At 38.8% G+C, this 20,864-nt stretch overlaps 1 protein-coding gene across 5 annotated transcripts in view; it reads right to left on the bottom strand.

Annotated features, from left to right (window-relative positions):
* LOC117517618 (nck-associated protein 5-like) overlaps nucleotides 1–20,864 on the bottom strand; it is a 372,045-nt gene that overhangs the window by 11,753 nt on the left and 339,428 nt on the right. For 3 of the 5 annotated variants that reach the window (XM_034178739.1, XM_034178714.1, XM_034178728.1), the window contains 4 exons: nucleotides 19,928–20,272; nucleotides 14,586–14,701; nucleotides 13,830–13,959; nucleotides 13,573–13,748 (listed from right to left, as the gene is read on the bottom strand). In XM_034178739.1, coding sequence (XP_034034630.1) covers nucleotides 13,573–13,748; nucleotides 13,830–13,959; nucleotides 14,586–14,701; nucleotides 19,928–20,272 — 767 coding nt within the window. Of the gene's footprint in view, nucleotides 1–13,572; nucleotides 13,749–13,829; nucleotides 13,960–14,585; nucleotides 14,702–19,927; nucleotides 20,359–20,864 lie in introns of those variants that run through there. The other 2 variants (XM_034178721.1, XM_034178747.1) reach the window with 2 other exon arrangements.

Below are 20,864 nucleotides of genomic sequence, written 5' to 3'. Positions count from 1 at the left end.
AATTGTTAGATGAATCCTAAATGACATTTTACACATTAATACTGCAGCCAACAAATATTCTCTATGTCAACATTTAGTGGATTAATTACATCCTGTGCAGAGAATGAAGCAAGACCCCCTCTGTGCTCTGAGCTTTTCTCTCCACTGTTTACATTATAAGTCTGGCTATACATCCACATTCAGTGCATGTGAGTCCAGCCTTATCAAGTCATTTTCCTCCTAATGTTTATAAAGAGACAGCAAGACTCACTACTGTCTGTTGAATGATTCCAGATGGCAGTGACTTAATACAAATGCATCCAAAATCACATTTAGACAAATATTTATATTAGAATCCATGTGTTTGTCTTTTCTCACAATGAGAACCATCAGACACGTTAACTCCTTGGAAATGTTCATTTCAGTTAATGTGGAGGAGGGTGGGATGTGAAGGAGTGGCCAAGGAGGGAAGCTTTGTTTTCTTCCTGAAGTATGGCACAAGTGGTACATCTAGTGGCAGGAAAATCACTCATACCACATTTAAATGCCATTTTGGAAAAGGATCAAGGGAGCTAGGAAACCAACTTGCTTAGTTCATTTGAGATAATGGGTCACCAAGCCAGCTAGCTTGGCTCGTTAGCACATAGCTGACCTAAAATTGGGTTTGTTTCTAAGGAAGTAACACATTCTGATGTCTAAATCAGGTACAGATGGCTTTCTACCACCAACTAATGCCAAATATAAAGATAATTATAGATGCATAGTTGAAGAAGTCTCTGCACCACAATGACCCCAGTTCCATCTTTGCTGTTCGACTGCTCAAATCAAATTTGTGTTTGGTTCTGTGACAATCAATTCCGCCCGACTCCCGTGTCATGCTGTTTGACCTATTCCTGCCGCTGGTATTTATTTTTTACACTGATAGAATTGTTGTTACCGAGTTGCCCTATTTCAAATTACATGCCAGCTGATATTTCTCTTTTCCCTCGTTGTTGAAGGAAACAAGCCATTGGGAGCTTGGCGAGATGCTGTGCATGCCGATATATGTTGTGAACTGGTTTGGGTGAACTTCGCACACTGCGGGACGACGTCTGATGCCTTTTCTCTTTGTGAAATCCAGCAAGAGAAGGGTGGAAGCATGAAAATATCAGCATTCAAGCAAAAGAAAGTTCATTCATTCATTCATCTTCTACCGCTTAGTCCATTTAAGGGTCACGGGGGGCTGGAGCCTATCCCAGCAGCCATAGAGCGCGAGGTGGTGTACACCCAGGACAGGACGCCAGTCTATCGCAGGGCCACAAACAGACAAACAAACACAGACACACCCACACACACACACCTATGGACAATTTAAAGATCCCAGTCCACCTAACCCGCAGGTCTTTGGATGCAGGAGGAAACCGGAGCACCTGGAGGAAACCCATGCAAACACGGGGAGAACATGCAAACTACACACAGAAAGGCCATGGGAATTGAACCCATGACCTTCTCGCTGTGAGGCAACAGTGCTAACCACTAAGCCACCGTGCTGCCCACAAAAGAAAGTTTAGTTTGTTAAAAGTGTGAGGGGGCAAAATTCAAGGACAGAGGAAAAACTGTTGGGGACAAAAGCAAACGTCAACTGGGAAGCAGAGACAAACAGAGTTGTCTGAGACAGAAATGGTCAAAAATGAAAAAGAGGAAAGACAATTGGAGACTTGGAGGAAGGAGATGATAGAAGAAGAGGGCGGGTGCGCCGTTAGCACGGCTGTCAGGTGCTGTCAGGATGATGAATGGGAGGCCAGCGTGGGCTGTGAGGGCCCTGATGGGAGCTACTGAGCTTTGCATCACTCTCCTGAGTGTTTGTGAAAGGTTATTAAAGGCGCGTAAATCACCCGGCTCTGACACAGGCCAGCTTTCAGCCATTAAACTTCCCCAAAGTGCTGCCTATGTCGCCAATGCAGAGAATCGTCAACAAAAGGAAGCGGCCGCACAGGTGCAGCTCTGTGGTGTGAGCGGTGAGGAGGTCACGCCGTGCACGGATTGGCTTTTGTGAAAGAATTAAGTGCAATAAACGGGTTCGTCTGCAGTCATCCATCATCACACTCAGGTCTCAGCTTAAAGATAACAACGCCGTTCAAATTAGTATTTGACGTGGATTCTCAAGAAATGCAACAAAGACATTATATATATATATATATATATATATAAAAGCAGGGGTGGTGGCCAAGTGGTTAAGGTGCTTGGTTTCAGTTCAGAAGGCTCCAGGTTCAAATCCCACCCCTGTCACATTTCTCCATGTAAAGTGGAGTTGCGTCAGGAAGGGCATCCGGCGTAAAATCTGTGCCAATTCAACATGCAGATCCACCTTGGATTTGCTGTGGCGACCCCGAGTGCAAACAAGGGAGCAGCCGAAGGGACTTACTTATATATATATATATATATATATATATATATATATATATATATATATATATATATATATATATATATATATATATATATATATATTTCAAGCTCATTATTGCAGATTAATGGACCTTTCACGCGTCAGAAGCATCAGAGGCGTCAAGAATCAGTGTAAAAAGCATTATTTTCAATGAGACGCGTTGCTTTTTAGAGGCGTCAGCATCGCGTCAAAAGCTGAGCTAAAGCGACGCTTCTGACGGGACGGCACATTGCCACTTGTCAGCAGGCTGACGCGGTCAAAGTGCAACCCAATCTTTTATTTTATTTTTTTGAACAAAAGAAAAAACATAACAGGTTCAACCCAGTCCAACTTTCGACGCTCTGAGCTGTGACGTAGCTTCGCACTGTCCAATAGGAACGACGTGTCGGGCCAAAACACAGAAGACTAGTGGCAGAAACCACTGATCTGTACAAAACCGATCGGTGCAGAAACCACTGATCTGCTCATTTATAGAGCAGTTTTCTGAAGAAAAATCCTTGGAAATGTTTTGTTGTTGTTGTTGTTGTTGTTTGTTACCTGAAAATTTCTGATTACTGTTTAAAAAAGTTTAGAACACTTGTAATTAAATTAGCTAAATCAATAAATGGTTCTTTAGAAACGTTTCATCTGTAAATTAAAACCACCTGTTATTTCAGATTAGATAATTTCTTGTTTAACATAAGGAACCTCAGACATTTATTTTTAGACAAATAAAATAACATGGAAATTTGTACATTTTTTAAGTCTGGTAGATTATTACTTGATTGTTCAAGCTACCTCAAGGAGAATTCCACTGTTTAAGTGATAAATAATAAAATAAGGTGATTAAAATGAAAATATTATATATTTAACATGTGTTCATTGTTCATTCAGTTTTTTTTTAAAGTATCGGATTGGGACTCGGTATCGGCAGATACTCAAAATCAGATGACTCACAATCGGATCGGGACCAAAAAAACCTGATCAGGACATCTCTACTTCTTACCCTGTGTGCTGCTATACAATGCTGCTGGAACCTCAAGTTCCATGAGGGAGTCTTCCCAAGGGTTTAATAAATTTCTTTCTAATCTAATTTTAATTTATACAATATCTGAAAGTTATGACTATTTTTTTATTTCATATTTCAGATTGTTTTCTTGAGCTTTCCTGATCTTTCTGAAGTGCTGCTGTGAATTCAAAAATACAGTTTCCTTATTTTGTTCTACAGTGATTAAAACCTTAATATTGTCACATCTACCAACTGTTTCATGGACTATTGTGTCATTTTAAAACTAAGTGTTGTGTCTGAAATGTTGTTGGATTATGATTGAAATCTGAATTGAGTGTCTTTCAAACTCTGTTTTGTGAAACTGGGGTTTTTTGTTTTGTTTTGGGTTTTTTTTGGTGTGTGTGTGTGGGGGGGGGGGGGGGGGGGTGCATTTTAAAAGTTCTATTTTTCTTTTTGTTGTTCTATGTTGAGTCGTACTGATACTGACAGCTGTCCCCCACCTCACAGCCTATGACTACCAACAGGAGTCACTGGATATAGAAAATGAATGAATGAATGAATGAATGAATGGATGAATGTTATATTTTTAATAGTTTTATTCTTTTAAAAGCTGAAAATAAATGTGTTTTAAAACATATTATTTAGAAAACTGAAACTGAATGTTGTATTTTTAATACTTTCGTTCTTTAAAAAAACATTTTCTTCTCAAACATAGTTGAGTTGGTTTTTGTTTGTTTCACTGTCGTCATCCAAGCTGTTGAGCTATTTTCCAAAATGATTTTCTGTTTCATCCATTTGTTCTGTGATGTGTTGTATTTGCACTTTAGTTGATGCATCTCAGTTGTGCTCATCATGATTTATTTTTGTTTTGTTTACAGATATTTTTAAAAAAAGGTATTGATAATCAGTACTGAGGAGGTGTGTTACGGTTGCTTACTTTCAAAAAGTCACGTATTCTCAATATTGAAGAACACAGTCGTTCAGAATGAAAACCCTTTTTTCGTCTATTTTCACTGAACCATATTTTGGGCGAGTCCCTGACACCATCAGAGAGCTGCAGCGTCCTTTGAGACATCGCCTCACACACACCACATCCCTTTAAATGAGTTTGAGGACAAGACAAACAGCTGGACTTCGTTGTGTTTTGGGGTCTTGACCTTCTGATAACAGTGTTGTGCTTGCGGCTTGGCTGCATTGTGTCCTCAATCTTTGATACGCTGCCTTTCTGCCAGGACTCGGAACAGAAAATCCAAACGTCGCTTTCACACACTTCCAGCTCAAGTTTGAGTCCAGAATCTCCGTGTTCTGAGCCACTCAGGACTTTGGAACACAATCAAATCTAAAGGTCCCTAGATTAGTGCAGTAAGAGCAGTTAGATATGGCATGAGGCATTTCCCGATTTTTTTGGGGGGGGGGTGGGGGGGGGTGCTGGCTGTCACCTAGTTGTCACTTTCACTGTGTTTTTAAGTAGTAGTGAATCATTTAATTCAAACATTAAATAAATTAAACAAGTACTGAAGTATTTTCTGTTGAAAGCTTCAAACAGTGTCACTGTGGTGTTGAGTTTCGGTGAAAATCCGAGCTTAAAGGTAAAAGTCCAACACCATGATGAAACTTTTTTAGACCTTCATCCTCACTGACTGGTCTCTGCTTAATCATAAAGATGCTCTATTTGGAACATCACAACAGCTCAAACAGGACATCAGTTTGGCTGTTCCTCCACACCACATCCAGCAGAGTCATTCAGTCTGGAGCATTTCATCCAGATCAGCACCTATGACTTTTTGACATTGATTGGTTTAGGTGTTGGGTAGCGTTGTAGAAACTAGCAGCTTAGGTGTTTCTGTTGTGTTTGATGATGCAGATGGCAAGAGAATGAAGGTCCAGGTCTTAAAGGTTCTGGTACTTCCTGTTTGACTGTATGGTTGTGAGACTTTAGCACTAACCAGTAACCTAAAGCAATGACCAGATGTCTTTGGTACTACTAGGTCTCATCAGAGGATCCTTGGGTATTGCTGGAGTGACCTTTGTGTAAACTGAAGGACTACTTGGGGAGGTTCAGGTGAGTATTACTTGCATTGTGAGGGAGCATCAGCTAGGAGAATTTGGGCATGTGGTGCATTTCTCTGTGCATGATCCAGCACATAGGTGCCTGAGTGTTAAGAACCCCAGTGGCTGGAGAAAGCCAAGTTTCTCCTGGCTGAAGCAGATAGACAGCCACTTTGGAGAGGTAGGAATGGACCAGTTCTCTTCCTGGAACCGTAATGTGATAGATCCGGCAATATGCAAGACCAGTGCATGCTCCCAAACTTGGCTTGACATGGTAGTGATGACTGAAGGGAAGTCCTTGTATTGTTTTAAAGTGAGGATTTGACATGGAGAATTGTCAAAGTATTGGTTGCCAAGAATAATTTAAAAAGAGATCGTGGAAAAAAATCTTGATTTTAATTACAATACCCGAGGGCAAAAGCACAACACATTCATGGTCGCATCTGTGATAATTACCAAAGTTTTTCCACTAGACACCATAAACTTACTCATAGATTAGTTAAACAAGGGTTTCTGTATAACAAATTGGTTCTTCAGTTCAAAAGATTTTCTAACAGACATCAAGAAATAATATCTAAGTTTGGGGTTCCCATTAAAAACATGTAGAAGATGGAATTTCTTCTACCTAGATTAGCTAACCATAACCTAACAAATAGGGTACATAAAACCTATAACATATTATATCTGAGCCTTTGTTTATACAGTTATACTGCTACAATTATAGCTTAGCCTATTAGCTATTAATTATCTAATAGGCTGCCTCACCCTCATTCACATTATATATATATATATATATATATATATATATATATATATATATATATATATATATATGCCAGTTTAATGTTTAATGCTTTAAGTGGTTACTGGGATGATCAGCTGTAATTGCATGTTTTCCCACACGAGGGCAAAGCTACTGAATACTGTGTTAGAAATATAAGCAGAAGAAGAAGAAACAGCAAGATGTGTAACGCTAGCAGCTGCAGGTTTGGTGATTAAAACGGCCGCCGTTTTTCTCTTTTCTGCAAATACATATTTACTTATGTCTCCATATACATTTTTACACGCTTTACTTTTTCTTGTTCCCCCTTTTTAATAGTATTATATTTAAGCAAATATTGGAGGAGTGGGGTACAATTAGTTATACCTAACAGCTAACATTAGCTTATCTAGCCGGCCTTAGCAACGTTCATCGTAGCTTACAAAATAGTTGGTTCCTTTGTGTTTGATAACAATCTTCTCCTGTGATGTCTTGTCCTTCTTATGTCTTATTACTTATTATATTATATATACCTTTTTTTCTTGAGCTGCTTGGGTGCGTAGGGAGAGTTTCCATGGGATAAAAAAGCTTTTTAACCTACCATCCCTGGTTCTCAAGACCAGGCACCTAAGTGGCTCTACTCTACTCTTTTCTACTCTCCTATTTTACTGTTCCTTTTTAGATATTTAGATATACCTTTGTATACTGGCATAGTTCCGCCTTAGAATTGCAATATAATATATAAGATATACCTTACTGAATTTTCATGGAACAAAAACCAATTTGAAACACTCTATATAATAATATTTGTTCTCATAAATGCTCTCCACAATGTTTGGATGTGATCTTGGTGTTCAGCTCCAAGAACGCACATTCATTGTTAAAATAAATCTCGACTTCGAAAAACAGTTTTTTTTTATTTTTTATTTTGTGTTGAGTCAGACCCTTTTCCTTCTTCAGAATATAGATTTTTATGTCACTGAGGTTTTTGTGGGCAGCAGCGGTTCCAGAAAGGTTGAGTTAGTCTGTGTGAAGCGGTCTCATAAAGCCTGGAGACCATTTCATGGTCTCTGATCACCATTTGTCATTCAGCAGAGTTAAATACTCGTAGGCAAATACTGGCTGACAGAAGAGGGCAGGCTGATCGAATGCAATTAGGCAGATTTTTTTTGTTTTTTTTGGGGGGGGGGGGGGGTTTAATGTGTGAAAATCTGCAAACTCTAAAGGTAGAAAACACAACCTTTGATTTGGGGTTTAAAAGGAATCGATCTTTACTACTTGTGCCCCAAGAACTATTACAGAACTGACACTAGAACTGCGGCACACTCTGTACTGCTATGAAATATGATGAAAATTCAATTTACTCAACATCATGCTTCTGCTGGCAGCGATAAATTATGCAAACCTTGTGAAAGTATACATCTTTATCCTGGGAAGACTTCCACTGAGGCCAGGTGGTGTTTTTCTGACTTCATCACCAACTCACCCACTAACTAAAGTTTCAGACACTTACACATGAAATCTGCCCACTTTTTGATCACTTTAAACTGGCTGCCTGCCTGTGAAATGAGGGATGAGAATCTGGAACAACAGAAAGCTTTTACATTCTCCAGTATTTAAATTCATACCGGTAAAATCTCCTTCATAGTATCAGTTGTATTTCTACTTTGCGTCATGTGTTGCAGCTAGAGGTGGGCAGATCGATCCTAATATCGATAATATCGATACCAACGCTGATATTGATATTGAACGATCCTCGTGTAAAAAGATCGATACTCAAGCATTTTTCTCTCCTGCATGCACTGACTGCTGTGCACGCAGATTCATCAAAGTGTACTCTTTCTTTCTTTATTTATAATTTTTTTATTTAATTTTCACTTAATGTTTTTATTTTGTTTAAAGCCAGAAGTGCACTGAAGGGAGGAAATTCCTTATTCTTTGTATTATTTTCTTGTATTGTTCGACTTGAAAAAAAGAACAACTTTGAAACTGTATACAATATTTGTTGTGGTGTGTTAGTTTTTCTCTATTGTGGTTTGTCAGCTCTCTAACCTCAGAAGATTTGTTTTAATTTACTTTAAGTTCTATTTTTTTACACTCTTTATTTAAGAAACAACATAGAGAAGTGCACCGAAGGGAAGAAATTCCTTATTTTTTGTATTATTTTCTTGTATTGTTCGACTTGAAAAGAAAGAACACATTTGAAACTGTTTACAGTATTTGTTGTGGTGTGTTAATTTTGTTGTATTGTGGTTTGTCAGTGCTCTCCCTCAGGAGATTTTAAGTTGTGTTGAGTGATATGTTTTTAAACAAAAATGTTGACTGTGATAATAAAGTATTTTGTTGTCACGTACAATGTTTGGCGAAATTCTATCCTAGGTCTTTTGGATCCTTTGAATCTATGAAGGTTAAATATGAAAAAGTATCAGTATCGATATCAGCAATACTGGGCCTGTATTTATTTGGTATCGGATCAATACCAAAATTCCCAGTATCGCCCACCTCTAGTTGCAGCATGCATTTTCCAGAGTATAAGTCACACATTATTTTTTATTAGAATTTTTTTTAACTCGTTTGGGAGGGCCTGTGACTTGTATACTGAAATCACACATTAATAATAAAGACAATAATAAAAGTATTTATATTGAGCTTTCCCAGGAGTTAAAGCACCAACCAAAATAAAATCCAACAATAAAAGAATAAATACCAATAATAAAAGTACACTATAGCAATAAATACATACATAAATAAATAAAAGAAGACTTTGATTTTTTATTATTGTGTTTCCAAGCCAGCAGTCTGTGTTCATCTGATTTCTTTTGTCCAGACTTTGTCAAATAACATCTAAGATGTCCAGTGCATGTTCATTTGTCCATCTTGCTTATTTTTGGAATTTAACAATTTTTATATTACATACCACAAGCTGTGGTGTTCCCAGCTCTTCCTGCATAAATCCACTTTTCACTTCTCCATGTTGCTATGCAACGGCAATCCATGTCCATCTGATGGTATAATCTGTCCACACCGAATCAACTAGCATCCAGAATGTTGTCCAACCTGTTTGTCTGTCAAGTGTGCTTATTTTTTGGAATTTAGCAGTCCTTATGTTAAGTAACAGCACAGGCTGTTGTGTGCACATGTGAATTCCAAAACTGAATTCCACATAGAGAAAAGAGATGCAACTTAGACTCTAGAAAATGCAGAACTCTGTTCAGGCAAGAAAATCAAGAGGTAAAGTATTACCTCATTTACACCAATGCAGTGTTGTATAAAGTACCAGAAAATCACACTTAAGTAAAAGTACAGATACCCATTAAAAATGACTTTGGTAGATGTTCAAGTCACCGATTGAAATGCTACTCAAGTAAAAGTCTTAAAGTATCTAGTATTTATTGCACTTAAGTATGACAAGTAATGTACAACTAAATGTACTCAAGTATTGAAAGTAAAAGTACAAGTAAATGTTAATAATCAAAAACGGACTGATTATTTTAATAAAAGTTTATCTAGGCTTGTAAATGACTGGTAGCATTAGTCAAAATACAGAAAATTGTGCACATCACACAAACACACTTCAGAAAAAAGGTTTCAAAACCTAAATAAGAGTAGGCTACTCACTAGGTGTTACAGGAAACAGTTATTTATTTCTACATGTATTTATTTATTTTCATTGTTACATGGTTTTATCTTTTCTGTTGTGTTTTGTTTCATTAGGTTATTTTGTCTCTTTCTCTAAAATTGTATTGTAACATTATTAGTCTATTATTATTGGCTATTATTGTCTATTATGTAGACTACTGTTGTTGCTATTAATATATGAATAAAAAAATAAATTTGACTCTTTTACGACAACGAACGCTGAGCCATTATTTAAACAGAAAACAAATCAACACAAACGTGCTGATGCAAACAGCTTAATGCTAACTTTAACATTGAAAATGCCATAGACATGCTAATGCGTTAGCATCAGTCCCGTTTAAGTTATAAAATACATCTATCAACTGTTTCAGAAGACCATAACAAGTCAGTTTAATGTAAAAATATGAAATATTACTCATAGACATATGCTTTTCAGGGTTTTAGTGGGAAAAAATTAGGTTAACGCAAAATAAAACAATGAATCCACGAACCGTAGATCGAAGCACCGCTTCAATCTGCGAATCACTGCTTCGATCTGCGAATCACTGCTTTGATTGGTTCAAGTTTCAAAGCAAAGCCGCTCGGCAGAAAAGTTGATTACAGACCCGCTGCAGGTCTGTAATCAATGTAGAGAAATTATAATTTTCCTGACAAACACCCCCCAAGTGCGCAACTGCAAAAAAGCATATCGGACATGCCTCATGACAAATCGGCCTGACTTCGTTGCAGTCAATAGTAATCAGTGGTGTCTCTGGGTGAAAACATGACTTCATTCGTGTGTGTGTGTGTGTGTGTGTGTGTGTGTGTGTGTGTGTGTGTGTGTGTGTGTGTGTGTGTGTGTGTGTGTGTGTGTGTGTGTGTGTGTGTGTGTTTGTAACGAGTAATGGCATGGCGCATAGAAAATGTATCAGAGTAGAAGTATGCAATTAAGGTCAGAAATGTAGTGAAGTAAAAGTGAAAGTAAGCTGAATTAAAAAAAAATTCAAGTAAAGTACAAAGTCTCCCAAAACGTACTTAAATACATTAGTGAAGTATTTTTACTTTGTTACTATACAACACTGCACCAATGGTGTGACGACTCCAGAGCCAGTACCAAATTTTTATAAGAATCTGAAGTGGTATAACACAATTAGCCACAGTGCTTGTCTAAGATCTAGCAGGGCTGGATATTTCAGTAACATCTTTTGAGATTCGAGTAGTTGCACCCATGCATTGTTTTTACAGATTTCATTGTCAAACAGTGGAATACGTTGGCTGAGTGTGTTGCTCGTACCTGCTGCTGCCAAGCTAGCAGTCAGATGTTGCCTGACTGTTGCAATAAAGTGAAAGTGACGCATCATATTGCATTTGTGGACTCCTCAGAACATTCCTTGGAATGTTACCAGCCAACAGTGAACAATCCAAGAACTCTACTCCAGCACTGTGACATAACATTGATATAATGTTATTATAACCTCGGTTGAATGATTGCACGTTTAATCAGTTTTCTTCATAATGTTGCAAACAAAATGTAACAACACTCTAATCCATGAAACTTGCACTGAAATGTTTCTGACTTTCTGTGACCTGCGGCAGTGTTGCAAGTGAGTTTGATGTTAGTTTGGTGGTTGTTTCAAAGTCATTAGCTTCAAGCTTCAAGAACCACCACCCCTGGAACTGTCATTGAAAGCTGGAACCACCTTCTTCATATCTCATGATGCAAACTGCCACGTTCCTTTCTTTGCCGTGATGCATCATACTGTACCACATCTCAGTTTCTTCCCACAGGCCAACACTATTATAAGCACCTTGTCACTGTATATAATGCAAAATGCACATTGTAACATCTATTACACAAACATGCACAACAGGTGACCTGCACACAGATGCTACAAACCTACAGTACACCTCACACTTCATCGTTGTAGTTTATTTTAGATACTATATATTGCCTTTTTGCACAACATTCCACTTAATGTTTCCACTTCAGCATGATGAGAGCTAATTTACCATCTGAAATTAATTAGTCAAGTTCTGCGAGTACTTTCAAGTACAGACTACAGATCTTTATTTGCTACTGCTTAGGTAATTCGTTGTTTCGCAGTGTGAATCTCATGCCGTCTCGTAGTCTGTGACTCACACGAGAGGTCGGTTTCAGCAGAGTTCCGGTTTAAGGCACAATGTAAACACACCTCGTGAAGTACAGACAACAAGACAACATCAGGACACAGCAGAAGTTCATGACAGGTGCTACACCTCCTCTAGATAACCCTCTCAACTTGAGAGAAACATGTCATCGTCATAATCGTTTGTGAACTTGCTGAATCGGCGCCATCTACATCCTTGCTAGCCATTGTTTACATGGCTTTGAAAAGCTGAAACGCTGCTGACGCTGCAGTGCATTCTGGGAAGCACAGGGGGTTTATGGGAAACGTTAAAGTACCAAATGCAGTTGTAGAATAGTTTTTATTTTTTATTTTTTGGTGTTTTTTGTTATTATCTTTTAAATCTGAGATTTTTTTCTGTTTTTATTGCTTTAGAATTAAAATAGATTTTTTTTAATTAGTTTTATCTTTTATATGTGCATTGTTGTATTCCAGTTTTACTTTTGGGGTTTATGTTGTTCAGTGCTTTGATTGATGGAAAATGCTACATCAATATTATTATTATTATTATTATTATTATTATTACTACTACTACTAATACTACAAACTAAAACCAGTCAAATTCCCTGTATGTGCATGCATAGTGGTGTCGCCAACCGAGCGTTCCCCCTAAAAATCGATCCCCCCGATGAGGCAGTTCACGGATTATCACCTCGTTTCTGCTTCAAACTGCACTCCAGTCATCATCTATCTCAGCGACAGATATCTGAAGCTTTAGTACAACAGTCATTTCGACATAAATTCAGCATTATTTCATCATAAAAGGCAGCGGAAGCGATCAGAGCACCGCGGCTAAATGACCTGCTAGCTGATGTGTTCATCGCACATCATACATTTCAAAGTGTCACGGAATTTCGCCTTGTTTCTGCTTAAAACTGACTTTAGAATGATTTAAGAGGTTTTACCTTCATCATCTGATGGTTAATAATCACATTAATCCATTTGATTGCTTTGGGTGAAGAGACTCTGTCTCAAACATGCTGCTGTGGTCCAAAATGACGCATGCGCAGATGCAAAAGGCGGACCAATTTTTAGGGGTGGACTGTTCGGTCTGCGACACCAGTACTTGGCCAATAAAGCTGATTGATTCTGAAATTTTAAAAAGGCAACTAATGACAGACGTCTGTCCACTTACCTCCTTTGATCAATAAACAATGTGCAGCAGAAAGTAAATGCTGTTTTGCCCTGGAGGCCCATTGGCGCCATTGTTACACCCAGATACCTCAGTGTGAAGCGGGTGAAAGTCTAGGACTATGCCTGGATGGGACGCCAGTGCATCACAAGTTACTTCCCAAGCCAAGGCCGGTATCCATTTACAGTATGGATCATTTGTCTGCCTGGGTTGTTGCTATCCAGGACCCAAGACAGTTCTGTGGTGTGGTGGATATGACAACGAGTGGTGCGCGCGCATGCTCCCAGACCGGACCTCGAGTGGAACATTACAGATGAAAGTTTTTGTAACCGGGAATCAAATCCAGGTCTACATATGGGTAGTCCAATGAGCAACTGCAACAAGGTTATGAAGCACATCTCCTCAGTAAAACCAGTTAGCAGTATGTGCAGTATGAACGGCTTCAATACTCACGCCGAGTCTGTCTCCAGCTTTCCCATCAAGTAACGGTTCTTTGTGCAACAAGCTGTACTGGGAAATCTTCCTGCTGTCCTTCTCCAGATGTGAGAACATATCGTGCTGATAGTAGTCCATGATTGACAAGGATTTCTCCAAACTGTTTCTCTTCAGCGTGCCGTCATTCTGGTCACCTGTAAACCGAGGAATGTTTGTTTAATTTTTGTCCTGCTGTAGATTTTCACACATCACTCTGCGGCTGACCTCTGGCTGACCTGAGCCATTCTTGGTGGTTGCGTTGATGAGGGTTCGTTGTGGTGAGTCCAAAGTGCTTCCGGTGGATTCAGGTTCAGTCTCAGTGTCGCTGCTGCTGTGTGAGTAGGTGCATACTCGCAGGGCTCGTTCCTATTTAGAAAGAGACACTGTGTATTTTTCAGACCCAGATAACACTGTCCGGTTGCTGACCGCGGTGCTTTCATGGTCACAGCTGCCTCAGCAATGAGGCACCTGCATGTTGGATCATGACCAGAGAAATGTGCCGCATGACCAAAGTGTCACAGTTGATATTCTGAGAAAGATGACCATGAGTCCAAGTCATCATTTTGAATGATTCACTCCAGATTGCTTTTCTCAGACTTAATGGGTTTGAAGAAACCAATTTACTGAATTTGAGTGATGAGGATTAACTGATCCTGTATCTCCCAGTTGATCTTGGATCTTGGAAGAAATGTAAAAGTACAGAACCCCATACAGACAGGGGAGCATCCGGTCAGTGCATAACCTACAGGTTACTTCCCCGGACAAGGCTGCGATCCTTTTATAGTAGGAATGGTGCAGATCAATGATCTTGTCCAAGGACGCAGGCAGGTAGTCTTTACCACACACCTGGAATCGAACTCTTGTCAATGCAGCAAATTAGGGTGGAGTTAAGTGAAATGTACTGATTTAGTGCTGCTAACATGCTAATGTGACCCTGAAGTTCATTCTTTGTTTCTCAAATCTGCTTATTTGTTTATCTGTAAATAACTTACAGCAGGTGATTTGTGATCCTTGGTTTTCGTCTTCCCCTCTGTTTCTTCCTCCTTTGTGGAAACTGAGGTGCTGCTTTTCTGAGTGCACAGACTCCACCTTTTTGTCTTGATTGCATCTACACATCAATTTAGACAAAACAGCAATAAAAAAAAAATAAAATAGTGTAAAAAAAAAAAAAAAGCACATCCAAACACTTTCAGATGCAGCTTTGCCCTCATGGTCACAACTTGACCACCGCATCTATTAAAGATAGATGTCGGGAAGAGGAAAACATAATTTATATTCTTCTAAAGTGGCAATTTTTTTCCAGCAGACGGATGAATGAAACTCAGTAGGAGTACATCGTGTGCAGCGCAGCTATTCAACCAAAACCCATCCACTTGTCTCCGCTTCCATTTTATGTACATATGAATGGAAGTGCACAATATCCAGGCTATCAAATATTAATGCTGTCCACATTGCCAGTGTTCCCAGTCAACCTAACCCTAACCCTAACCCTAACCCAGATATAACAGCTTTCAGCTGTCGCCGCCACATGATAAAGCACTGCCTTATTATCACTCAGACAGACGCCAATTTAACATTCAGCAACGTTACAGTAATAGACTGCTTTTGTCCCGTGCACTGCACCGGGATCACAAAAGTCTTTTTGCTGCTTTCTTCTCGTCTATTAGGAAGCAAACAATGTAATATACAACTCCTTTTCTGCAGCTTGAATTCTGTGATTCTGCACAGTTATAGAAAGTGGAGCGAGGTGACATGCAATGAAGCAGGACGCAATGAGTCGAACTGCAGCACTGAGGGGAAACAGGACCCATAAAAACTAAAGCTGGGGTCAGATTACCATTAATTTTATGACCACAGTCTAATTAAATGGGATGGACTGCAAAATTCGCAATGGCACAATCATAAATCTCTCCTGCAAAACCTCTATTTGGGTGGCAGCTTGAAGTTAAATTTGGTTTTCATAACTGCCACTAGAGCCTGTCTGTATCTTTTTCTGGCCAGAGCAGAAAAGGGCATGATGGGTACTGTATTTTTTTTTTTCAGATATTAAGTAATGAGTTTTTATTTTATTTATTTATTTTACTGGCTTGAGAGGTCTTGCAATTTATGTTCCAAAAGCAACATATCTATGAAAAACTACTGCATTATAATCTATGGCCACAAGATAGTACAGTCTACATGTGACAAGCTGCTGCTACATAATGAAAGAGGTACACTGATTGATACTCTGGAGCTGAAGGTGGTATTAGTGCACTATTAAGCTGGGGGTCCAACCACCATAAAATTAAGAAGTTCTGAGTTAGAAAGATATTCTTTGTCTCCGGAACGGAGAAAATGTAATAAAGCATGCTCTCAAACTGAAAAAAAAAACACTCTTCAATGAAAAGAGGGATGATAACCTTAATTCTGTTCAGTACAACACCTGGTTAGACTGTGTGAGACAACAAGAACAGCAACAGCAGTCAGCTAGGCTAAGGTAAGCCTATTGCATTTTACAAATATTTTAGAAGAGTTTTCAAATGTTTAATTACATTCAACACAATGCTGAGCTGACAATTTCATCTGTTCAGTGGTGACAAGAACAGTTTACTATGAGCTCTTTATGCCTCCTACAATGACATTAATTAGTCTATTAGCTTCTGTTCACTTACAGTGCTTGTATTATAAATAGATTATGTGCCAAGTTTCCAAAGACTTAATTACATTCCATGTTTACCTCACTATGATCATCTGTTCATAGGTGAAAAAAAAGCAGTTTACACTGAGTACTTTGTGACTCATACAAGAACAATAATTGGCTCACTAGCTTCTGCTTACAATACAGTGCTTGTGTTATAAATTAGGCATGTCCCGATCAGGTTTTTATGGCCCTGATCCGATTCCGAGTCATCTGATTTTGAGTATCTGCCGATACTTAGTCCTGATCCGATACTTTAAAAAACTGAATGAACAGTCAACAAATGCTAAATATATAATATTTTCATTTTAATCACCTTATTTTATTATTTATCACTTAAACAGTGCACTTCTCCTTGAGTTAGCTTGAACAATCAAGTCATAATCTACAAGACTTAAAAAATGTACAGATTTCCATGTTATTTTATTTGTCTAAAAATAAATGTCCAAGGTTCCTTATGTCAAACAAGAAATTATCTAATCTGAAATTTACAGATGAAAGGTTTCTAAAGAACCATTTATTGATTTAGCTATTTTATTTACAAGTGTTCTAAACTTTTTTAAACAGTAATCAGAAATTTTGAGGTAACGAACAACAACAACCAAAAACATTTCCAAGGATTTTTCTTCAGAAAACTGCTTTATAAATGAGCAGTCCTGTGACACGTTTCTGTTTTGTACAGATCAGTGGTTTCTGCCACTAGTCTTCCGTGTTTTGGCCCGACGCGCCGTTCCTATTGGACAGCGTTAAGCTATGTCACAGTGTCGAAAGTTGGATTGGGTTGAATTTATGTTTTTTCTTTTGTTCAAAAAAAAAAGATTGGGTTGAACTTTGACTGAGTCAGCCTGCCAACAAGCAGCAATGCGCGCTCCCGTCAGAAGAGTCGCTTTAAGCATCTCATTGAAAATAATGCTTTTTAGACCGATTCTTGACACCTCTGACGCTTCAGACGCGTGAAAGGCCCATTAATCTGCAATAATGAGCTTGAAATAGCGCTGATCAAAATAATCAGGATAAAATCTATATCGGATTCCTGATCGGGATGCAATGTCCGATTTCGATCAAGTCTGAAACCATGTGATCAGGCCCAATTTCCGATCATGTGATCGGATCGGGACATCCCTATTATAAATAAATAATTCTCCAATTAAATTAATTTTGCTTCTTGTTGCATGAAGACGTAGCATCTTGTTTCAAACATAAATACAATGTCTAGACCTCTTGGACTTATATAATTTTTTTCTCTTCATGATGCATTTTTTTGGTCATATGTGACTCATACTCTCGTGAAATCTATAGTCCAGAAAATATGGTAACTATGTTTGATGCAGATATACACCATACCAGTAACAAACAGCACATCACCTTGGCTGCAAGACACACTTCAGCTGCAAAAAAAATATGAACTTCAACACACAGAAAACCCAAGAAATATTTTTGTGTTAATGTATTTAACATCTCCTCAAACTAGGGCCTATCCTATGCTAACACGGTGAAAATGCAAGGGCCCTCATTTACCAACAAAAATATTTGTAGTGACATCTGTGAAGCAAACTGTGGGTTTTATTCCCCATCCAGAAGGAGTCGTAGACTCCAGGGATAGGAATTGGCATCAATACGCCTCAAAGCCTATACAGGACTTTCTTCTATGGAAAACATTACTTTAAAATGAATGTGGTCAGAAATTTGACTTGAAATGAGTGTCTTTTATCTGCCATCCTATTGTCTTAATACAGCCATCGTTAGCATCCGACACTAACTGTACATTGTGGTTAACACAGAAGGTTATTTATGATGTACAATACTAACATCCATATCTGATTGCATTTCTTTAGAGTTTCTGCAGGGACGTAGATTCCATTTTCACCTGCATCCAATACCATTTAGCACTGAAGATGAATTAAATGAACAAACAAGGTTGTTCATACTGTGGGTTTCTTTTTGCTTAGTGTTAAAAGCCCTTGAGTGCTTTGGATGAATGTGTCACTATTAAGTCCAGTGACATTCACTATTTCCCTCTGAAAGGTAAAGTGGACTCAATGATGCTTTCAAGGCTTGTCAGTTGGCACTTTGCAATATTGTGTTTTCTGTACTACCTTTAACAGATATGGAATTTAATTCCTTTTTCAGTCTTGATTTGGAAAACTAAATGGGAAATAAAACTTTGGTGGATGAAAATTATGATTTCACCAGCTCAGGAGTAGTCACAGCATTTTGACCGTTAAATATATATGGAACTGTATTCAAGTAAATGTCTATTAATTTCTTGGTTTGCTGTGAACCGATGATTGGCATTGATGAGGTAAAATATTTCATCGAGCAAATCAGAGTTCAACATTGAGGAACTTGATGTGAGAATTTATGTTTGTGTCTAACCACACGTTGTAAATACTGCTGACCTTTTGAGTCAACACAAGTAAAGCCCCATGTTTACTTTCACATATATGCATCCCACAAGGTCACACTTTGAAACCTTGTCTCTATACCTCGGAAAACCTTATGGTGATATGATGTCATTGTGTCGTGGTCTCATATTATGCATGCTGGGGTTTTAAAGATGTTCAAAAATTCTTTATTTTAATTCATAAACTTTGACATACTTTGGTATGTAACAAGAGAACTCAGCGTGGGTTGTGTTAGTTGTAGCTCTAAGCCCATTTCACAACTTACAGTTGTATGTAAAAGTTTGGGCAATCCTGATGATTTCCATGATTTTTCTTTATAAATCATTGGTTGTTTGGATCAGCAGTTCAGTTCCTGACTGAACTGGAGATGGTTTGTAAAGAAGAATGGTCCAAAATACCTTCAGCCAGAATCCAGACTCTTATTGGAAGCTACAGGAAGCGTTCAAAGGCTGTTATTTCCGCAAAAAGAGGATCTACTAAATATTGATGTATTTTTTTATGTTGGGGTGCCCATATTTATGCACCTGCCCAGATTTGTTTAAATAATTATTGCACACTTTCTGTAAATACTAGAAACTTAATTTCACTTCTCAAATATCACTGTGTTTGTCTGCTATATGATATATTAACTGAAATTGCTGATCAAAACAACCAATGAATTATAAAGGAAAATCATGAAAATTATCAGGGGTGGCCAAACTCAAGATTCAAGATTCAAACAACTTTATTGATCGCTAAAAGGGCAATTCATATCACACCCAGTTACGTCAGACAAAAAAAAATACAGCAATTGATCCACAATTATTACTAGTTGAATGTAATAATGGCACACATCAGAATTAAAACAACCGCACATATACATTTGATTGTTTATGTACGCTAAACTTTGAAACAGTCCATCATCCGAACTGAGGCAGTGGGCCATTGCTTCAGTTGAGATGATGGGGGAGTGGAATGGGGGCACTGCAGCTATGTGCCACGCAGCCTCCCAGAGTGGCAGAGCGGAGGCTGGGGAGGGGGGTGTCAGGGAACAAAATGGGGTGGGGGGGGAGAGAAGGCGTGCGTCATGTGTACAAACGACGCAAACTTTTGCATACAACTGTAATTTGGGTATCATACAAGATGGAACTGACAAAACACTGGATTACCTCAACAGCTAATCTTGGCAAGGTAGCATCTAGTTGGTTAAATATGAACTAACCTTCATGGCCAGACAGTGCAAAACAATGCATGAGTATGAAGATACTCTTACCTGTGGATGCTAATTTTGGCAGGCGGCTCTGGGTGTCGGGATTGCTGGAAGTCACTGCAGGGTCAGAAAGAGAGTGGCCCACGCTTGGCGCGGCATGCAGGCAGGATTTTGGGAGGGAAGGCACTTTCACATTAGCTTGTGAGGGGTCTGGGTGAGGAGAGGGAGGGTCCTGATCAAGCTCAGCTGAGCCTGCGGTCACCTCACCAGGACTTGATTCAGATTTGGGAATGTGGCGACCGCTGGCCCGAGTGACGGAATCAGGGAGAGGGAAGGTGCCGATGCCACTGTCCAAGGTTCTCATCTGACAGCCTGAGCCTAAAGTGACAGGGAGAGGTGGTGGGATGTCTGGAGAAGCAGGAGAGGTCACAAAGGAAAAGAAAGGAGGACCTGGATTTACATGCAACGGAAAGGGTTGTGTGTGAACAGGACATCTGCAATGGATTAAATAACACAGAGCCAGTAGGGAAGGAGAGAGAAGACAGTTTAAAAATTTTGCTTGAAGAGTAAGAATGGGTTTTAGTTTTGCAATGAAAAGCTTATTGTTGCACATCTAAACAAAAAAAACACTGATAATAAGTCACCTGGTGACTTAGTGTTGACGATCCCTTTCAGCAGTACTGGACTGTTGGTTCTGTAGTCTAGTGGATGTGGTAACATTAGGCACCAATGCATCCTCCCAGACCTGACGTACCCACAACAAGTGGAAATAAAACAAATACAGAAACGCTCCATGAAGAACATGTTTGGCTTCTTCTCTCAGTAATTCACTAATATTGTAGTGAAGAGTGTTGCTTTAATTTGTACACTTCTTTAACAGCATGTATTACTGTTTGATGCTGTTGTAGTACATATATGAGAGAAAAGACTTTAGTACGATGCCACAACAAGGCAGCTGCTGCCAATAATTTAGAACAAAATACTACAACAGGAGAACTGG

The sequence above is a fragment of the Thalassophryne amazonica genome, chromosome 1 (assembly GCF_902500255.1).
Source record: "Thalassophryne amazonica chromosome 1, fThaAma1.1, whole genome shotgun sequence".
Taxonomy (NCBI): domain Eukaryota; kingdom Metazoa; phylum Chordata; class Actinopteri; order Batrachoidiformes; family Batrachoididae; genus Thalassophryne; species Thalassophryne amazonica.
This window is presented reverse-complemented; position numbering and strand designations above follow the sequence as displayed.